Source organism: Hylobates moloch, unplaced genomic scaffold (assembly GCF_009828535.3).
Source record: "Hylobates moloch isolate HMO894 unplaced genomic scaffold, HMol_V3 SCAFFOLD_2, whole genome shotgun sequence".
Lineage (NCBI taxonomy): Eukaryota > Metazoa > Chordata > Mammalia > Primates > Hylobatidae > Hylobates > Hylobates moloch.
In genome coordinates, this window is record NW_026652277.1 from 29,775,602 (window position 1) to 29,796,038 (window position 20,437).

General features: G+C 39.9%; 3 protein-coding genes across 3 annotated transcripts in view; 2 read left to right on the top strand and 1 right to left on the bottom strand.

The window, feature by feature from the left end:
* SLC9B1 (solute carrier family 9 member B1) overlaps positions 1-3,400 on the top strand; it is a 139,370-nt gene extending 135,970 nt beyond the window's left edge. The window contains exon 12 of the transcript XR_009211357.1: positions 3,312-3,400. The gene's annotated coding sequence lies outside the window, so the exon portion shown is untranslated. The remainder of the gene's footprint in view (positions 1-3,311) is intronic.
* Positions 440-19,733, bottom strand: CISD2 (CDGSH iron sulfur domain 2). Its single transcript, XM_032176376.2, has 3 exons — positions 19,421-19,733; positions 3,210-3,424; positions 440-1,321 (listed from the first exon to the last, which is right to left on the bottom strand). The coding sequence occupies exons 1-3, from the start codon at positions 19,521-19,523 to the stop codon at positions 1,232-1,234; spliced, it is 408 nt and encodes a 135-aa protein (XP_032032267.1). The 5' UTR covers positions 19,524-19,733; the 3' UTR covers positions 440-1,231.
* Positions 19,713-20,437, top strand: part of UBE2D3 (ubiquitin conjugating enzyme E2 D3) — a 73,640-nt gene continuing 72,915 nt past the window's right edge. The window contains exon 1 of the mRNA XM_058432571.1: positions 19,713-19,888. Within this exon, the coding sequence (XP_058288554.1) occupies positions 19,859-19,888 (30 nt within the window). The 5' untranslated portion in view covers positions 19,713-19,858. The remainder of the gene's footprint in view (positions 19,889-20,437) is intronic.

The window sequence follows — 20,437 nt, forward strand, 5'->3', positions numbered from 1 at the left end:
CATGGCACCTGGCTAAGGATAGCTATTATGAGAGTAGTAATGTAAGATGAAACTAAAAAGACTCCTAATAGTAGGATTAAAAAGCACAAAAATTTTAACAGTTCTCCAGTACGTTTATTTTGCAAACTTTTTTGTACAGTTGACCCTTACACATGGGTTTGAACTGGGTGGGTATACTTATGTGCATACTTTTTTCAATCAAATGCAGGTGAGCTCACACAGATCAGCATTTGTGCATGGGATGTGAAACTCATGTGTACAAGGGTCAATTGGAGGGCCAACTTTTCTACGTATGGGTTCTGCAAGACTTTCTGTGGGACTTGAGTATGGGCAGATTTTGGTATATGTGTGGCCCTGGAACCAGTCCCCAGCGTATACAAGGGATGACTGTATTTTAACGGTTTATAGTGTTAAAAAGAGAAAAATGTCCACATAAGCACAATTTTGAACACTGAACTATTTTAATATGAATTAATATGTCTTATGTTTACTACCAATTGATCTTCAAATTGCAGCAGCCCATGAGTTTGGTTAAGTGTTCTTGCCATTCCACCCCAGCTGTCACTGAGTCAAACAGTTTAAAATATACACACACACAAACAGACACAAGCCTTTTGTAAAGTAAACAAATCTTTTATATTGTAAATAACTGTTCCTCAATGGAACTTTTTGTATCCAGTTTACTTCTTTTCTAAAGCTGGGATATTCATATTAAATACACAACAATCTCTATAAAGCAAAGAGTCTATCTCTGTGAAAACACAAGTAATTCTTGATGGCAATATTTTTCTTAATTCACCTAAACAAATGCAGTTTGGAAGGCCAAAAGGAGAAAAAAACACTTCAGATTATCAAAACCAAAAGAGATATGAAAAAATAACATATTTAACAATGTAGGTGGGAATTTTAAATACAAGATCCTGTTGAAAATATTGATATTCAAAGAAACAAACAGCTTTGGATACATAGCCACAATTTAGGTTTTCCTAGATTAGAATCAGAAGTGATTTTATTGTTGGAAGATACATTAATTCTTTGAAGTCAGAATAAGAGGCTTGACAATTTAATTTCTAATTAAGTGACTGAATAGACAAAGGATCAAATACAAACAGTAGTGCAGGAAGAAAATAAATTGGAAGAAATAATTGTTCAACCAGTAGTAATAATTAAGACCACCACTTTAAAATTTTCTATACACAAAGAATGAGAAAATATTGTTACAATATTATTATTATACTTCTTTCTTCTTCAGTATTAGTGGACCCACATTATCTCCTGTCAATTCATTGTGTTTATTATGTGAACCATCACAGGCAGGAAACTAAAAAGAAAAAAGAATTACAAGTGTTATTTTTAAAATATGATTCATTAGGTAGAAACATTTGTGAAATGCTCTCAGAAAGAAAGCATATCACTTGCTAAAAAAATCAGATCGTTTTCCTGAGTAATAGTTACATTCTACATCCAACTGAACCATATTCAAAATCTAACAATTTAAAGTTACTTCATTATTTGGTTTAGATTTTAAATAAAAACCTGTAAATGATTCCATATGAGTGATTAAAATAGACAACAGGTTTAACAGGGAATCAAATAAGTTCTTGGTCATTTGTGGAGCTTAAAATTCGAGCTTACCTATTGCTTAATTTTAAAACAATGGAATTTAATTCAAAATAAATTATAATTTTTTCTTGCTATAAAACTCATGCATACCACACAATTTTTGAAAACAAAAATATATTTTAGGCTGGGTGTGGTATCTTATGCCTGTAATCCCAACACTTTCGGAGGCAGAGGTGGACAAATCACTTGACATCAGGAGTTCAAGACTAGTCTGGCCAACATGGCAAAACCCCATCTCTAACTAAAAATACAAAAGTTAGCTGGGCGTGGTGGCATACGCCTGTGTCTCGGGTGCTTGGGAGGCTGAGGTGGGAGAATTCCTTGAACCCAGGAGGTGGAGGTTGCAGTGAGCTGAGATCATGCCATCGCACTCCAGCCTGAGTGACAGAGCAAGACTCTGTCCCCCGCAAAAATAAAGAATGAAAATAAATTTTAAAAAATTCACTCATAACACATCCAGATATAGGTAATAATAATTAACAGTTTGGTATATTTTTTCCTATGCATTTACTGTGTGTATTCTTTTTTTTCTTTTTTTTTTTGTGAGACAGAGTCTCACCTTGTCACCCAGGCTGGAGTGCAGTGGCGTGATCTTGGCTCACTGCAACCTCTGTCTCCTGGGTTCAAGTGATTCTCCTGCCTCAGCCTCCTGAGTAGCTGGGATTACAGGTGCGTGCCACCATGCCTGGCTAATTTTTTTTGTATTTTTTAGTAGAGACAGGGTTTCACCATGTTGGTCAGGCTGTTCTCAAACCCCTGACCTCGTGATCCACCTGCCTCGGCCTCCCAAAGTGCTGGGATTACAGGCGTGAGCCACCGCGCCCGGCCTGTGTGTGTACGTTTTTTAAACAAAATTGGGATCATACTGTAATATGCTTTCTTACTTATATCAGGATCTCATGTCATTATATATCCTTTAAAAACATGATCATTCCCTTAGTTTATAAAAATTTTGCTATTACAAAGGATGCTGTGATGAGCAATACTGTACTTAAAACCTCAAATAATCTATGATCAAGTACAAGAAAACAGATTTTGTCAACTACTTATAGTACTTATCACTCCAAACTCCTTCCCCCATTAAAAATCATGTATAATTGAGGCTATCATTTACTACCTCATATTATTAAAGCAGTTTACATATATCATCTCACTTCTTAATATGTAATGTGGATGTATCAGGTTAAAACAAACCCTGAAGATTAGATTAAAAATTAAGTAACTTGTCCAACCAAACTCATTCTGTGACAATTATCATATTTGACCACTATTTACTATGACACCAAAGCTTTTTTCCATTAAACCTTATGTCCTCTCTCAAAGAATGTGTATTTTAAAATACATGTTACTCTACATAAATGCCAAACATTGCAAAAGCATGAGATTTTTCTTTTTTGCTGCTCCAACTTTTCTAATGTAGGTAGTATCTATCATGACATGAAAACTTCAATTTAGGAATATGGTCTTTCAATACCAAATATTACAGAAAATTCTCTCATCTTAAAGAACTTCAAAACTGGGAATTTAAGAGGCAAAACAATCCTAGCACTGCAAAATTTTAGTGTACACGTAAACAGACATCTTACCGTTTTAGAACGCCAACACCTACAATAAGCTGCTTTAGTAAGACACAAATCTTCAATGTTTATTTCATTCACTACTTTCGGATTTTCCTTTTGTATTTTAAGATTAATCAAGCTATCCTTCTGTTGTTTCTTCTTCGGGAGGAATGGACGAACTGCAAGGTAGCCAAGAAGTGCCAGTACACCAAGGAAAGGCAATAATCGAAGCCATTCTGAAACTAAACATGTAGATTTGTCAGAATCTGCAGTGCTCTTGGAAAAGAATTCAAAATAGCATGTCTAGTTTCATCCTTGAGCTTATTCTTTATCTGTTACTTTTCACATTAATTCCTTTTTAATGGATCCATAAAACTGTGAGTAAATAACACAATAAAGCCAGCTCTACCAAAGACCACCTTATTTTATTTATAATTTGAGACCAGTGAAACTAGAAACCTAACTTTTCATAAATATGTTCCATTTCAAATATCCTATCTCATTGTCTACATCAAGTCTATTTGTGATTGTCTATTTTTATTTTAGGAATTATGATCACTATAACTATAAACAAAATTCAATGTATGTTTTATAGGTTAAGAAAACATTTTAACTCTTATCTCCTTAATACTATGTCTAAAATCATACAACAGAATATCTGCAAAATTTTTAGCACTGATTCATAATATCAGAGAGAACATATCCTCTGATGCTTTAAGGTACATTTTTGGTAAATGTTGCTAAAGAGCACTGAAATGTTCTGTAAAAGCTACTATTTTAAAGAACAAATTGAAACTTTCTATGTTGAATGTTCTCATTTTAAGATACATCTAATTCCATAAACTTCACTTAAAGCCTTTTGGAGTACCTAGCCTGTCTTAAGGGGACAGAAAATATAAGTGATACAAATGAAACAGTCCCTATGCCTGTGGAAACAAAAATACCAGGAAACCAAGATAAACATTCAACACACATTTATCAAATGTTTGCTAGCACCCTGCCTCTGCTGGGCTTTTTTCTGTTCTTATAGACTTATCAGTTAACTTCCTTCACTGAATGCCTAATCTGATACCTTGCTAGGCACTATGTAGAAATAGCTTAGTTGAGAAAAGAGAAAAACAGGAAATAATATGCTAACGCATGCTAATAAACATTAAAGATAAATGAACAGGTTATGCTAGGAGAATAAGGGCACTAGCTCATTTAACACTATGTTAGCTTAAACAACTATATGTGGTAGGTATCATTATTATCCCCATTTTACATGTGAGAAAACTGTAGCCTAAGCAGGTTTAGTCCAGGACACCCTAAATCCAAAGCCTGTTGTCAGTTATCATGAATCAAACCCAATAGATCTAAAATTAAAATCTGTTCCTCTCTTGGTAAAACTACTCTCAAGAGATAATAGTACTATTTAACTATTGAAAGAAAGACAATACGAACTCTTCCAAAATGGAATTATTTTTGATATAACATCGTGCCAAAGAAATCTAAATGAAAAAACCTATTTATCTACCATTTGCATAGATAGCACCTATAAGAGTGGCTGGCAAAAAAGACACAATAAATGGTAGCTTTTATTCAGAGATTACAGAGATTGGTGAGGAAGTACTAGCAACTCCTTTGAAAAAAATATTTTGCCAAATAACTTGACAATGCTATATGGGCAAAAATCTTCAGGAATATAATCTTGTAGTTACCACAATAAAACTCTGTAAAAGTATGAACTTTGTCTGCCATGTTGGCTGTTACATTCTCATAACCAAAGTGGAGACAATCCAAATAGGTTCTCTGAGTGAATTAAAGCTCTGGAGATGACACAGAACTGTTTTCTGGGGAAGGAGGCCTATGTATAAGATCTGTGCTACTCAATATGGGCACCACTAGCCATACTGTTTAGATTTGTACCCAATAGACTTGTAGAAACTGTCTTGAAATAACAGTTTATTACTTATAGTTCCCAAGAGGAGAGGATACACTGCAATGCAGGGCCACATGAGAAGGTACTAGGGTTGATCAGGAGGAAGAAAGAGGAAAGGGAAAAAGCATGGGCACAGGCCTTTATTGTGGTTTCCATGGAAAAGGCAAGGCAGGAAACTGTTCAGGACTGGCTAGCTTGAATAATTTCAGTGGGTTCTGGTCAAAAGTACTGGTCCCCAGTCGTCTCCTACCTGTCCCTGGGGTGATTTAGGACAGGAGAAATATTGACTTCATGTGTAAGGGTTAGATAAAGGAGGTGGTTGGGGGCATGGGCTTTGGATTGGTTGGTTAGCATATGAAAGGCATGCTCACAGGCAAGTTATTTAGTATCTCTAGGAATTAAATCGTCTCCACAGCCAACAAGGCTCCTAAGATATTAAAGCATAATAAAATACAGAAAATTGAAAACACGGTTAATATACACATGTGGGTGTGGTGGCTCATGCCTATAATCCCAACACTTTGGGAGGCTGAGGAGGGCGGATCACAAGGTTAGGAGTTCAAGACCAGCCTGGCCAACATGGTGAAACCCCGTCTCTAATAAAAACACAAAAAATTATCCAGGCATGGTGGCAGGCGCCTGTAATTCCAGCTACTTGGGAGGCTGAGGCAGGAGAATCACTTGAACTCAGGAGGCGGAGGTTGCAGTGAGCCAAGATCATGCCATTGCACTCCAGCCTGGGCGATAAGAGCAAGACTCCATCTCAAAAACAAAACAAAACAAAGCAAAAACACATGTGGCTATTCACATGTAAATAAATTAAAATTAAGTAAAATGTAAAATGCTGTTTCTAAGACACACTGGTAACCTTTCAGAGGCTCAATAGCTAGCTACATGTGATTAGTGACTACCATATTGAACAGTACAGAGAACATTTCCATTACCACAAAGTTTTACTGGACAGTGCTACTATAGATCATTGGCTCTATAAAGTGCCATCTCCATAGAATGGCAAGGCTACCTTTCCAGCTTCAACTTCCACAAACATGGTCTCTTCACGTACCTGAGGCTAGCCAAAGCTACTGTCTAGTAAGCAGCCTTTTTGAGTTCTTTGCATATGGAGTTCCTTCTGTTTTATCTGACTAATTATCCTAGCTGGCAATTGGCCCCAGCATCCGGTATGTAACTTGAAATGGCAGTCATTAAATGTTTGTTCAATGTAGAATAACGTTAAGTATTTGTATATATTATGATATTTTAGAAGTCATAAGAGCTTAAATTTATCAAAAAGCAAGTGAATGGGAATGCAAAGATGAAAACCTTATTTATTTTTGAGACAGGGTTTCACTTCCATTGCCCAGGCTGGAGTGCAGTGGTATGCTCTTGGCTCACTGCAACCTCCACCTCCCGGTCTCAAGCTATCCTCCTGCCTCAGCCTCCCAAGTAACTGAAACTGCAGGAGCACACCACAACATCTGGCTAATTTTTGTATTTTTAGTAGAGATGGGGTTTCACCGTGTTGGCCAGGCTGGTCTCAAACTCCTGACCTCAAGTGATCTGCCTGCCTCAGCCCCCCCAAAGTCCTGGGATTACAGGTGTAAGCCACCATGCCTGGTTGAAAACCGTAATGTTAGACTCTTAAATATAGCATTTCCTATCTTAACCCACAAACCTCAAGAACAAATGGTATTATTACTGTTTTAAAATCCACTTCAGAAAATATTCTTTTGAACACTTAATTCCTTGGTAAAACACTACGCTTAAAAATACAGTAATGAGAGGTACTATTACCTCCTACAACAAATAACTTACCAAAGTCTTAACGTAATCTACTTTTTAAAGATAACCAACTACAATTTAACTACTGAAAAACTTTATACATGAAAGCAATACAGCTTGAAAAGCTCAATTCAAATGACTGTAAGTACATTTATTCAGGCTGATTTTTTTGTACTGATACATAGTAACTGTACATATTTATGGGGTACATGTGATATTTTGGTACATGCATACATGCATACGATTTGCAATATCAACTCAGTGTAACTGGGATATTCATCACCTCAAACATTTATCATTTATTTATATTGAGAACCTTCCAAATTTTCTCTCCTAGCTATTTTGAAATATACACTAAAATTACTGATAACAATAGTCACCCTATTATGCTATTGAATACTAGAACTTTTCTTATATAACTGTACTATAGTGCCCATTAACCAACCTCTCTTCATTCTCTCCCTCCCTACCCTTCTAGCCTCTGGTAACTATCATTTGACTATCTCCATGAGATCAACTTTTTTAGTTCCCACATATGAATGAGTACATAGAATATTTCTCTGTCAATTAAGGCTGATTTTATATGAAGAAAGATAAAATACAGAAGAATCCAACAAGAAATTTAAAAAAAAATTTTTAATGTGCTAGTCCCTATGGATCTGTTTGATATATGTTCAGCTATTACAGACATTTTAGATACTTTGAAAGGAAAATATTACTAACTGTAAATAATGTACACAAAAAATTTTTTTTTTGAGACAGAGTCTTGCTCTGTTTCCCAGGCTGGAGTGCAGTGTCAGCTCACTGCAACCTCCACCGCCCGGGTTCAAGCGATTCTCGTGCCTCAGTGACCTCCCGAGAATCCGAGCTGGGATTATAGGCACATGCCACCATGCCCAGCTAATTTTTGTATTTTAGTAGAGACAGGGTTTCACCGTGTTGGTCAGGTTGGTCTCAAGCTCCTGAACTCAGGTGATCCACCCACCTTGGCCTCTCAAAGTGCTAGGATTACAGGCGTGAGCCACCGTGCCTGACCAAATAAAATAATTTAAAATAATTTTTTTTTAATGAGGCAGTCTCACTCTGTCACCCAGGCTGGAGTGCAGTGGCGTGATCTTGGCTCACTGCAACCTCTGCCTCCCAGGTTCAAGTGATTCTTGTGCCTCAGCCACCCAAATAGCTGGGATTATGGACGTGCACCACCACACCAAGCAAATTTTTGTATAAAATAATGTATTTCATTCAGCATATATTTATTTTTGTCTTAGGATTATTAAAAATAACATTTATGTATTTATTTGGTAAATATATCTTTTTTGGTATGTAAATACATAGGCTATAAATGCTTAAAAAAATAAGGCTATATTGTACTTTTCACTTAATGGTATGTCAGGTTATTATATTATTTCCCCAACTCCTTAATATCAGTTGGAAACATAAATTTTAATGGCTGCATCTACCTATCATGTTCCCCAATCACAATATAAGAGATACAAGGGGGCTGGGCGTGGTGGCTCACGCCTGTAATCCCAGCACTTTAGGAGGCTGAGGTGGGCCGATCACTTGAGGTCAGGAGTTCGTGACCAGCCTGGCCAACATGGTGAAATCCCAACTCTACTAAAAATACAAAAAATTAGCTAGGCGTGGTGGCACGCGCCTGTAATCCCAGCTACTCAGGAGGCTGAGGCAGGAGAATCACTTAAATCCCAGAAGTGGAGGTGGCAGTGAGGTAAGATCTCACCACTGCACTCCAGCCTGGGAGACAGAGAAGAGACTCTCTCTCAAAAAAAAATTAAAAAAAAAGAAAAAAAAAGAGAAAAAAAAGAAAGAAAAAGAGAGATACAAGGGCAGGGACTTTATTTGTCCCTGTGTCTATATAATGTCTGGCTCAATTTATTTAACTTACTTTTGTTTAAAGTGTTTAATATACAGTTCAGTTTATTGAGCTTGGTGTTTGGTTTTTTTTTTTTTTTTTGAGGTGGAGTCTCGCTCTGTCGCCCAGGCTGGAGTGCAGTGGCATGATCTTGGCTCACTGCAACCTCTGCCTCCCAGGTTCAAGCGATTCTCCTGCCTCGGCCTTCCGAGTAACTAGGATTACAGGTGCCTGCCAAAACACCCTGCTAATTTTTGTATTTTTAGTAGAGATGGGGTTTCACAACGTTGGCCAGGCTGGTCTCAAACTCCCATCTGCCTGCCTCAGCCTCCCAAAGTGCTGAGATTACAGGCGTGAGCCACCGCACCTGGCCAAGCTTTGTGTTTGTGAAGCACTCAGTTTGATGAGTTTTGGAACTATATGGACCTATAAACACCACCTAAGACAAAATATATTTCCATTGCCCCAGAAAGTTTGCTCTTGTAGTACTTTTCCAATCAATCCCCCCCTTTCTGATTTTTATTAAGTGCTTACTAAACATTTTCTGAAAGAATAAATCAATTTCTCATTGTTAAACAAATTTTTACTATATAATTACTATAAAAATTAAATATTTACTATATAAAGTATTACTAATATGGTTTGGTTCTGTGTCCCCATCCAAATCTCATCTCAAATTGTAATCCCATAATCCCCACATCAAGGGAGGAACCTGGTGGGTGGTGATTAAATCATCAAGGCAATCTCCCCCATGCTGTTCCCTGATAGTGAGTTCTCATGAGATCTGGTTTTAAAATGGGCTCTTCCTGCTTTGCTCTTCACTCTTCTCTCCTGCCTCCTTGTGAAAAAGGTGCCCCTTCCACCATAATTGTAAGTTTCCTGAGGCCTCCTTAGTCATGCATAACTGTGAGTCAATTAAACTTATTTCTTTTATAAATTACCCAGTTTGGGGTAGTATTTTTATTTTATGTTTTTATTTCTTTTATAGCAGTGTGAAAACTAATACAGTAAATTGCTACAACAGAGAGTTGGGTACTGCTAATAAAGATACCTGAAAATGTGGAAGCAATTTTGGAACTGGGTAACTGGCAGAGGTTGGAACACTTTGGAGGGGTCAGAAGACAGTAAGATGTGGGAAAGTTTGGAACTTTCTAGAGATTTATTGAATGGTTTTGACCAAAATGCTGACAGTGATATGGACAATAACATCCAGGTGGACATGGTCTCAGCTGGAGATGAGGAACTTATTGGGAAATGGAGCAAAGGTCACTCTTGCTATGCTTTAGCAAAAAGACTGGTGGCATTTTGCCCCTGCCCAAGAGAGTTATGAAACCTGTAACTTGAGAGAGAAATGATCTGAAATCGGAACTTAGGTTTAAGGGGAAGCAGAGCATAAAAGTTTGGAAAATTTGCAGCCTGATGATGCAACAGAAAAGAAAAACCCAGCTGGGTGCTGGTGGCTCATGCCTGTAATCCCAGCACTTTGGGAGGCTGAGGCGGGCGGATCATGAGGTCAAGAGATCGAGACCATCCTGGCCAACATGGTGAAACCCCATCTCTACTAAAAATACAAAATTAGCTGGGCATGGTGGTGCGCACCTGTAGTCCTACTCGGGAGGCTGAGGCAGGAGAATCACTTGAACCCAGGAGGCGGAGGTTGCAGTGAGCTGAGATCGTGTCACTGCACTCCAGCTTGGATGACAGTGCAAGACTCTGTCCCCCTCTTTCCCCCCCACCAAAAAAAAAGAAAAACCCATTTTCTGGGGAGAAATTCAAGCTGGCTGCAGAAATTTGCATAAGTAACAAGGAGCCAAATATTAATTGCCAAGACAATGGGGAATATGTCTCCAGGACATGTCAGAGGTCTTCACAGCAGGCCCTTCCATCACAGGCCCAGAGGCCTAGAAGGAAAAAATGATTTTTCATTTTGTGGGCCAGGCCCAGGGTTTTGCTGCTTTGTGCAGTATTGGGACTTGATGCCGTGTCCCAGCCATGGCTAAAAAGGGCCAACATACAGCTTGAGCCACTGCTTCAGAAGGCAGTGGTGGCTTCTATGTGGTGTTGGGCCTGTGGGTGCATAGAAGTCTAGAATTGAGGTTTGGGAACGTCACCCTAGATTTCAAAGGATGTATGGAAACACCTGGATGTCCAGGCAGAAGTCTACTGCATGGGTGGAGCCTTCATGGAGAACCTCTGCTAGCACAGTGCAAAGGGGAAAATGTGGGGTTGGAGCCCTCACACAGAGTCCCCACTGGGTCACTGCCTAGCAGAGCTGTGAGAAGGCAGCTACCTGCTCCAGACCCCAGAATGGTATATCTAACAACAGCTTGCACCATGCATCTGGAAAAGCTGCAGGCACTCAATGCCAGCCCATGAAGGAGCTGCCCAAGGCCATGGGAGCCTACCCCTGGCATCGGTGTGCTCCAGATGTGACATGGGGTCAAGGGAGAACATTTTGGAGCTTTATGATTTAATGACCGCCCCACTGGATTTCAGACTTGCATGGGCCCTGTGGCCCTTCTGTTTTGGCCAATTTTGCTCATTTGGAATAGGTGTATTTACCCAATGCCTGTACTGCCATTGTATCTTAAAAGGAACTAACTTGTGTTTTATTTTACTGGCTCATAGGTGGAAGGGACTTGCCTTGTTTCAGATGAGACTTTGTACTGTGGACTTTTGAGTTAATGATGAAATGAATTAAGACTCTGGAGGACTGTTGGGAAGGCATGATTGATTTTGAAATGCAAAATGGATGTGAAATTTGAGAGGAACCAGGGGTGGAATAATATGGCTTGGCTCTGTGTCCCCACCCAAATCTCACCTCTTATAATCCCCGTAATTTCCACATGTTGAGGGAGGAAACTGGTGGGAGGTGACTGGATCATGGGAGTGGTTTTCCCCATGCTGTTCACATGAGATCTGGTTTTATAAGGGGCTCTTGCCCTTTCACTCCTCACTCTTCTCTCTCCAGCCTCCTTGTGAAGAAGGTATCTGTGTTCCCTTCTACCATGACCGTAAGTTTCCTAAGGCCTACCTAGCCATGCAGAACTGTGAGTCAACTAAACCTCTTTCCTTTATAAATTACCTACTCTTGGGTATTATCTTTTTTTTTTTTTTTCAGATGGAGTCTTACTCTGTCACCATGCTGGAGTGCAGTGGCGTGATCTTGGCTCACTGCAATCTCCGCCTCATGGGTTCAAGTGACTCTCCTGCCTCAGCCTCCTGAGTAGCTGGGATTACAGGTGTGCGCCACCACACCCAGCTCATTTTTTTGTATTTTTAGTACAGACGGGGTTTCACCATGTTGACCAGGATGGTCTCGATCTCTGACCTCGTGATCTGCCCACCTTGGCCTCTCAAAGTGCTGGGATTACAGGCGTGAGCCACAGCACCTGGCCTCTTGAGTAGTTATCTTTATAGCAGTGTGAAAACAGACTAATACACCTACTATGTAGAGATACTGTGCTAAATGCAAATACAGTAGCTGTCTTATTTATATCTATGTAACCAGTGCTTAGTAATTTGCACAGAACAGGACTTCAGTAAACAACTAATTCAGTTTATCTGTGGTGTAAATCCAGATTTTCATATACTTGGAACCAGGTTTCTTTTGTCTGCAAAGCAGGAGTAACAACTGTAAGTTCATTTATTCAACAGTATTTACTTGGTACCCACCACACTCCAAAAATTGCACTACATGGGGATAAAGGCTAATAGATAAGGTCCCTTCTCTCATAGGGTATATATTTCAGAAGACAGTGACTATAAACAAGTGAACAAATAAACAAGATGATCACAGACTGTAGTAACTGTTATAAAAGAAACAAAGGATGACATAAGAGAAAAACTAACCTGGGGCAAAGCAGTAGGTTGGCTGCAATTTTAGGTAAGGGGTCAGGAAAGGTTTCTGAAAAAAGAACCTTTAAGCAGAGACCTAACGAATGAGAAGCCAGGAGCTCAAGCACTTGAGAGCAGAATTTTCAAGGCACAAAGAAAAGTAAAGAGTCTTCTAACTTCACAGGATTGCTGGGAGAAACAAATGAAGTAGGAACCCACTCAGTAAAAACTACAGAACATAATTGAAACTATTAACGCATTCTGCCTTAAAACTATATAGTTAGGTAAATATTTGTCTCCTCCCCAACTAAACAAAACAAAAAATCCCTAACTTCCTACCCTTTAACAGAGACTTACATAAACCAAGACCTCAGTAAGTTTTAGCCTAATTGAGTTTGTACTCTAATAAACTGGCATTTGAGATAATTCCTACAAGGTCTGGTCTTATTTGTCTTTGTTCATGGCTTATGAATAATAACAGTGTAAGTTAAAATACAGTAAGACTACTTAAAATATTTAAGAAAAAAACTTTCAGCACCTTCTCAAATTATAATACCTCACTCACATGTATCAGGTGATGGGACAGGTACTGAAGATACAAAAATTATAAAACACAGTCCCTGTTAGAAAGGAGCTTGCCATTTAGTATGGAAGACAAACCTATAAAAGACGATTATAGTACTGTGTAGTATGAGCAGTCATACAGAAGCAACACAGAGGTACAAGTTATTCACTCTTTACTGGCATGAGCAAAAACTGTACAGGTTTTGATACTTAAATAGGTTTCTGAAAGATGAAGAATACAGAAGTTCATGGGAATATGGGAGGAGGAGCTTCATTCCATGCAGAGGAAGCTGCATAGGCAAAGGTACGGAGATATGACATACATTAAGTGTCTGGGAAACTAAGCACCATAGTATTGTTAGAATTTAATGAAAGGGAACTGTAGAACTGAGCAGGTGCCATATGATGACAAGCTCTGATATTCAACAGGTAAGTAGGAATCTAACCTGTGCATAATAGGAAACCACTGAAATATTTGACTATTAACCTAACTAGGAAATTGTTCACCTATGAAGTCACTCTGGTATCAGATGGAAGATGGATTAGAGGGCCACAGGAATAGCAGAGAGGGCTAGTGGAAGAACACAAGGCAAGACAACCTGTTGGAAATCCATGGAAATGGTCTGGAAGAAAATAGTTTGAGATAAAACTAAGGTAGTGGCCATTAAAGCAGAGAAGAGAGAACAAATGTGAGCAGTAGTCTCTACTAGGATTCCCTAAACTGCAGAGAACAATGTGTTTGTGCTTGCATTTTCGTTTTCTTTTTTAGCTTAAAACAACAGAAACGTATTCACTCACAGTTCTAGTGGTGAGAAGTCCAAAATCAAGGTGTCAGCATGGTTGGTTCCTTCTGGAGGATCTGAGGGAGAAGCTGTGGTGTCCCTTAGCTTGTAGGCCTATCACCCCAATCTCTGCCTCCATCTTCACATGGTGTTCTCCCTTTGTGTGTGCCCAAATTTCCTTTTTAAAATATTTTAATATAATTTTGACTTTTATTTTAGGTTGAGGAGGTAAATGTGCAGGTTTGTCATATGGGTATATTGTGTGATGCTGAGGTTTGGGATATGGCTGATCCTCTCACCTAGGTAGTAAGCATAGTACCCAATAGTCTTCAACCCTTGACCTCCTGCCTCCCTCCCCTTTAGCAGTTCCCAGTGTCTACTGTTGCCATCTTCATGTCCATGAATACTCAATGTTTAGTTCCCAGTTGTAAGAATATGTGTTATTTGGTTTTCTGTTTCTGTGTTAATCTCCTTAGGATAATGGTCTCCAGCTGCATCCATATTGCTACAAAGGATAAGATTTTGTTCCTTTTTCTGTTTTGCCAATTTTTTTTTTTTTTTTTTTTTTTTGAAGACAGAGTCTTACTCTGTTGCCCAGGCTGTAGTGCAGTGGCACGATCTCAGCTCACTGTGACCTCTGTGTCCCAGGTTCAAGCGATTCTCCTGCCTCGGCCTCCTGAGTAGCTGAGAATACAAGTGTGCACTACCACACCCGGCTAATTTTTGCATTTTTAGTAGAGACGGGGTTTCACCATGTTGGCCAGGCTAGTCTCGTACTCCCAACTTCAAGTGATCTGCCTGCCTCAGCCTCCCAAAGCGGTGGGATTAAAGGCATGAGCCACACCGTGCCTGGCCTGTTTTGCCAATTTTTAAATGTGAGTTGTTCATCTTCTTACTGAGCTCAATACTGAGCAAGGACCTAATATTCATATTGACTTTTATGTCCCATTTTTTTTTTTTAAGAGATGGTTTCGCTCTGCTGCCTCGGCTGGAATGTAGTGCCACGACTCAAGCAATTCTCTTGCCTCAGCCTTCCACGTATCCCACTATTAAGATAAATAACAGGACCAAAAAGGAAGAATGAAAGAACCAGCACCATCAGAGAAACAAAATCTAGGCCACTCGCAGTGGCTCACACCTGTAATTCCAGCACTTTGGGAGGCTGAGGTGAGTGGATAGCTTGAGCTCAGGAGCTCAAGACCAGCCTGGGCAACATGGCAAAACCCCGTCTCTAAAAAAAGATACCAAAAAATGAGCCAGGTGTGGTGGCGTGCACCTGTAGTACCAGCTACTCAAGAGATTGAGGTGGGAGGATGGCTTGAGCTTGTGAAGTCAAGGCTGCAATGAGTGGGTAGAGATCATGCCACCTGCACTCCAGCCTGGGCAACAGAGTGAAACCCTTTCTCAAAAAAGAAAACCAAAATCTAGTCAGAAAAGAAAATTTCAAAGCAACTTGAATAGCTGATTTGGTCAGGCTTTGTGTCCCCACTGAAATCTCATCTTGAATTATAATCCCCATAATCCCCACGTGTCAAGGGAAAGACCAGGTGGAGGTAATTGGATTATGGGTGTGGTATCCCCCATGCTGTTGTTGTGATAGTGAGTGAGTTCTCATGAGATCTGATGGTTTTATAAGGGGCTCTTCCTCCTTTGCTCGGCACTTCTTCTTGCCATGATGTGAACAAGGTGCCTTGTCTCCCCTTCGCCTTCCACCATAATTGTACATTTCCTGAGGCCTCCCCAGCCATGCTGAACTCTGAGTGGATTAAACCTCTTTCCTTTATAAATTACCCAGTCTTGCATCGTTCTTTATAGCAGTATGAAAACGGACTAATACAGTAGCTACCAATTTTAACATAAATTTTCTGAAAGTTTAGACACTGTTAAAACGAAGTATCTTCTTTGAGAAACAAAATTAGGTTTAACCTTTTATTATATATAGTGACACAGGCTAGCTATGACACCTATTCCTTATGACATATAAATACTATTATTAAAACATTTTTTAACATACTCATAGACAAACTCGGATCTCAATGAGGAATTACAATCCACAGAACTAGAACAGAATTTTTCCATTTCAAATTTTCAAACATCTACATCTAATATAGCCATATCATCTTCTGATACCATAAAAATACTGGCAGCTTGGTTGCTGGTTATTTTATAACATATTTTCTCATTTATCATTTGTAGCTAAACACAGAAATTATTTCTATTTCTTAACTGTAGAAAAGATAAAATATTTTCAATGCATGGGTTTACTATTACCACTTAAAACCTAAGGTAGGGCTGGGTGCAGTGGCTCACACCTGTAATCCCAGCACTTTGGGCGGCCGAGGCAGGTGGATCACCTGAGGTCAGGAATTCAAGACCAGACTGGCCAACATGGTGAAACTCCGTCTCTACTAAAAATACAAACAATTAGACAGGCATGGTGGCACATGCCTGTAGTCCCGGCTACTCAGGAGGCTGAGGCATAACCATTGCTTGAACCCAGGAGGCAGAGGTTGCAGTGAGCTGACACTGCACTCCAGCGTGGGCAACAGAGACTCCCTCTCAAAAAACAAAACAAAAACCTAAGTTAAACATAAATTAGCTAATCACAGTAATTTATCTTGAACACCTCACTCTTGAAAATGTGACATAAACAAAGATAGTTAAGTTGTTTCTGATAGGTAAGAACTGCCTGTACTTAATTAGTATATGGTCATTAAAGATCTCCATGTGGTTTCTAAGAATGCAGTCATCATAAGAGAGTCAATAGCTTTAAAAAAAAACAGCTAGATTTAAATAGGGAAGGAAATGTAGGCAATAATAATGTAAACTGTATTGTTTTTTGCTCTAATTTTCATAGAAGAAAATGGAAATATTTTTTGGTCTCCTAGACATTTTAAACAATTGCTAAATGTTGTCTTCCAGGTGTTTATTTTAACAAAAGTGTACATTATGGGTTCTACAAGTAACTCATTTAAGAAAGCCAAATGTCATTAACTGTTACAATCTATTCAGAATGGGAGACCGAGAGTGGAAAATAGCCACTGAAATTTTTCTTCTATAGTACTCCAAAATAAACCCTGCAATTGTTTTGTCCAGTCCAAAAAGGGCTAGCTCATGTTTTTCATAAACCAGTTATTACAAGTATGTTCATGTTTCCTAAATAAACCAGCAATAATATGAGAACTATTAACTATAACCACACTGTAATGGGACTTAAGTTAAATGTATGTTACTAAAATACTTCTCAGAATGGTCATTATTTCTGAGAAGCAGTCTTCATATTAAATATTCAACAACTTTTAAGAGGAAGTTACTATATATTCTTGATTTAAGAGGGAAAAGGTTTTGGTTGAGTTTTCTTAATGTCTTTAATAGGAATTAAATATTTGTTGACACTAGGGATCCTCAAGAAAAGAAAGCATACTTCTAAAATCTAGCCATTAAATCTAGTTTCATACTTTCTAATTTTCTTCAATTATACTTGATTTACAGAGAATTGAAACTAATACAAATGTAGCCACCATCTGGAAAAAACATACGTAATTCATTGGACATTTTCCTTTCTTGACTGTTAAAAATTCCTCAACAGTTAACTTATGCAAATTAGTAAGAAGGTACAAATGTCAAAATGACAAAAGGGTACAAATGTCACAATATGATCATACCGTTTTGGCCTGGTATTGCTATTTAAGTGAAGATATCCAAAAGGGAGAAATATGACAACTGGTATTTGCTTACTTGCCAATGAATTATTACATAATGAATTTTAAAAAGTAGAAACATTTCTAATTTCCAGCTGTAAGGGAATGAATGGTTAGGCCCATTGTGATGTTAAAACTAAAATAAGTATTTAGTTGTTAGGGAAAAAATGAGGATTACATTAAAATATGTAAAGTACTTAAGTAAAAGAAGTGGGGAAAGAAAATTTTATGGAATTGCTGCAATTCTGTCAGAGTAAACTGGTAGGATCAAAAGATTTGATGTTTATAAACACTTGTGGTGAAACGTTTTTCATTTTATTTTACTTTTGCATTGCTTCTGATGTTTACATATTCCTTTTTAATGTTTATTATTGTTACCATGCTTTCAATTGCATGTTTTCTACTAAAGCTCTTAATATTTAAAAAATATTAAAATCTCACGATCCACTCAACAGAGCGTCTGTCTGACCACAATTCAATGAATCTCTAGATTTGGAAGAGAATTTAATTGTCGTCTAGTTTATCCCTTCTAAATCTATCGATCACCCACCACCAGTCTTTTTGTTTGTTTGTTTGTTTCATCTTTGAGAGGGGCTATCACTGAAGCACCACATTTGTTTGGGGAAAGCATTCTTTAATTTAAAAAAAAATCTTCCTTAGACTGAAATTCACCTCTCAATAACCTTCACTAATTTGGTTAATTTGTTATCAGTTCTATATTTTAGTCTACACAAATCTTATCTTTCTTCTACCACACAGCTGTGCGATTGCTGTATTTTAGGTCAGGTACTATAGATCTTTAGAACGTTCCCGGCGAAGCAACCCTATTTACCTCAGAATTATCTTAATTCATGTTTGCACTCCCTGATAACCTAGGACATAGTAGTTCAATACTTGCTGATTTCTTCACCATCCTACTCGGTCTGAGTTCCGTTTAGAAATATCCCCCTTACAATGAAATGCTCATAACTCAACACAATCTCCCAAGTGTTGACTGCATTCTGGAGATTTTCATCCTTTAGATGTGAAATCCTCATGAGTTGTGTGGGTTAAGTGAGGGTCCTTAAGTATAGAACGTTAAACATATTCACTAAATTTCATTTTCTAAGATTTCACTCCTCATAGCGGCCTTCGAATACTTTCTTGGGTAAGGTATCTTTCTTCCAACTTAAGTTACCTCAGCAGGCCCCGGGGCTGTAGAAACGGAGGTGACCTCAAACGCCCCCCATGATAGGTCAATTCTAACCTGAGGGAATGGAGGTTATCTCCTACTTTCGTTACTAAATAAAACGGTCATATACGTGTTACGTGTGAGTCTATATTTCTCTCCCACACACTCCCACCCACACGCTGAGGGTACAACCCAGCCGGTAGCTGGGGCTGCCTGTTACATGAGGCCTTAGATAACGACGACTTAGCCCGCTTTAAAATAAACAAGTACGCTACAGAGAGCGATGAGCAGGACAGGAGATGAAAGACACTGGCCTGTTCCCAACTCAGCACCTTCCAGCACCTTCTCTGCAAAAACCTAGTATCTTGCCACAGAATGACACCGGAGACAACTCCGAGGACAAAAGACCCTGGGACATCAAGCACCGGGAGGCTGCCTCACAGGCGTTCCCCAAGCAGCTGCGCCGGCGCGCGCCCACCTTCCTCTGCGCGCGGGGATCACGTGCCAGGCGCCGAGCTCCGTCCCGCCCCTTGGCCCTAGGATTTTTACGCCTCCTTCCCCCGCTTGGCGAGCGTGCAAGGATGGGGACTGGCTGATGGGGGAGGATTACCTGTGAGCCTAGCGAACCCGGTAATGCTTTCAGGGACTGGGAGCCGCTTCAGATATGCGGGGAGCTGCACCTTCACGATGCGGGCCACGCTCTCCAGCACCATCCTGGCCCGCGGTGTCCACTCTTCTCCCGAGCCCCCTCCGCTCTGGCCAAGCTGCAGCGCCTGCGCCGAGAGCGGAAGCGGCCGGCGGGCACTCGCGGCCTCGGCCTGGGCGGCGGGCGGGGCGGCGGGCCCTGGGAGGAGAGGTGACCTGCCGGGCGCCGATTGGCGGCGGGCGAGTGACGTACGCTCGCGGCGGACTGCCGAGCCGCGGGAACTGGCGGGTAGCGAGGCCCTCGTCGGAATCTCGTGTGAAGGTGTTGGGCCTTTAAGGTCTGTAGATGCATGCTGGAGACCAGCAGAAAGGATACTGTGTGCGATGAGATAAGCATGTGAGAATGCTTTCTAACCGAAAGTGCCTTTCAAAAGTGAGTCTCTCTTGCTGTCTCTACTTCGTCCCCTCTTGCCCCGCCTCTTCCCCTACAGTTTGGGTGTTGTGGCCCTAGGGTTGCATACTCGCCCATGAGTATCCTACCCCTACCTAGACCCCGGTGCCTAATTTTACTCCTTCACCCAAAAGGCCAGGCTTAAAAAAATAAAAATTAAAATATTTTAACTAAACCAGGAACTGCTTACATCTCTGCCCCTTGGCAACTGAACTGCAGCCCTGGCTCCAAAAACCTTCTCTGGTTTTTGCCACTACAGAGAAGATTCATAGTAGTCCTTCCTTAGATATTTTCAGTTCCTTTCCCTTCGGGAAAGTGGTAAAAGAATCTAAAGCTGGCCAGGCGCGGTGGCTCACGCCTGTAATCCCAGCACTTCGGAAGGCGGAGGCGGGTGGATCACGAGGTCAGGAGTTCGAGGCCAGCCAGGTCAAGATGGTGAAACCCCGTCTCTACTAAAAATACAAAAATTAGCCGGGCGCGGTGGCAGGTGCCTGTCTCAGCTACTCAGGAGACTGAAGCAGGAGAATCGCT

Bases quoted from the DNA above. Each gene is read 5' to 3' on its own strand.
- CISD2 (XM_032176376.2), bottom strand. From the start codon at position 19,523: ATGGTGCTGGAGAGCGTGGCCCGCATCGTGAAGGTGCAGCTCCCCGCA. The intron at 3,425-19,420 runs GTAATCCTCCCC...CTACATGTTTAG, and splicing joins CGGGTTCGCTAGGCTCACAG to TTTCAGAATGGCTTCGATTA. The intron at 1,322-3,209 runs GTAAGATGTCTG...TTTTCTTTTTAG, and splicing joins GGTGTTGGCGTTCTAAAACG to TTTCCTGCCTGTGATGGTTC.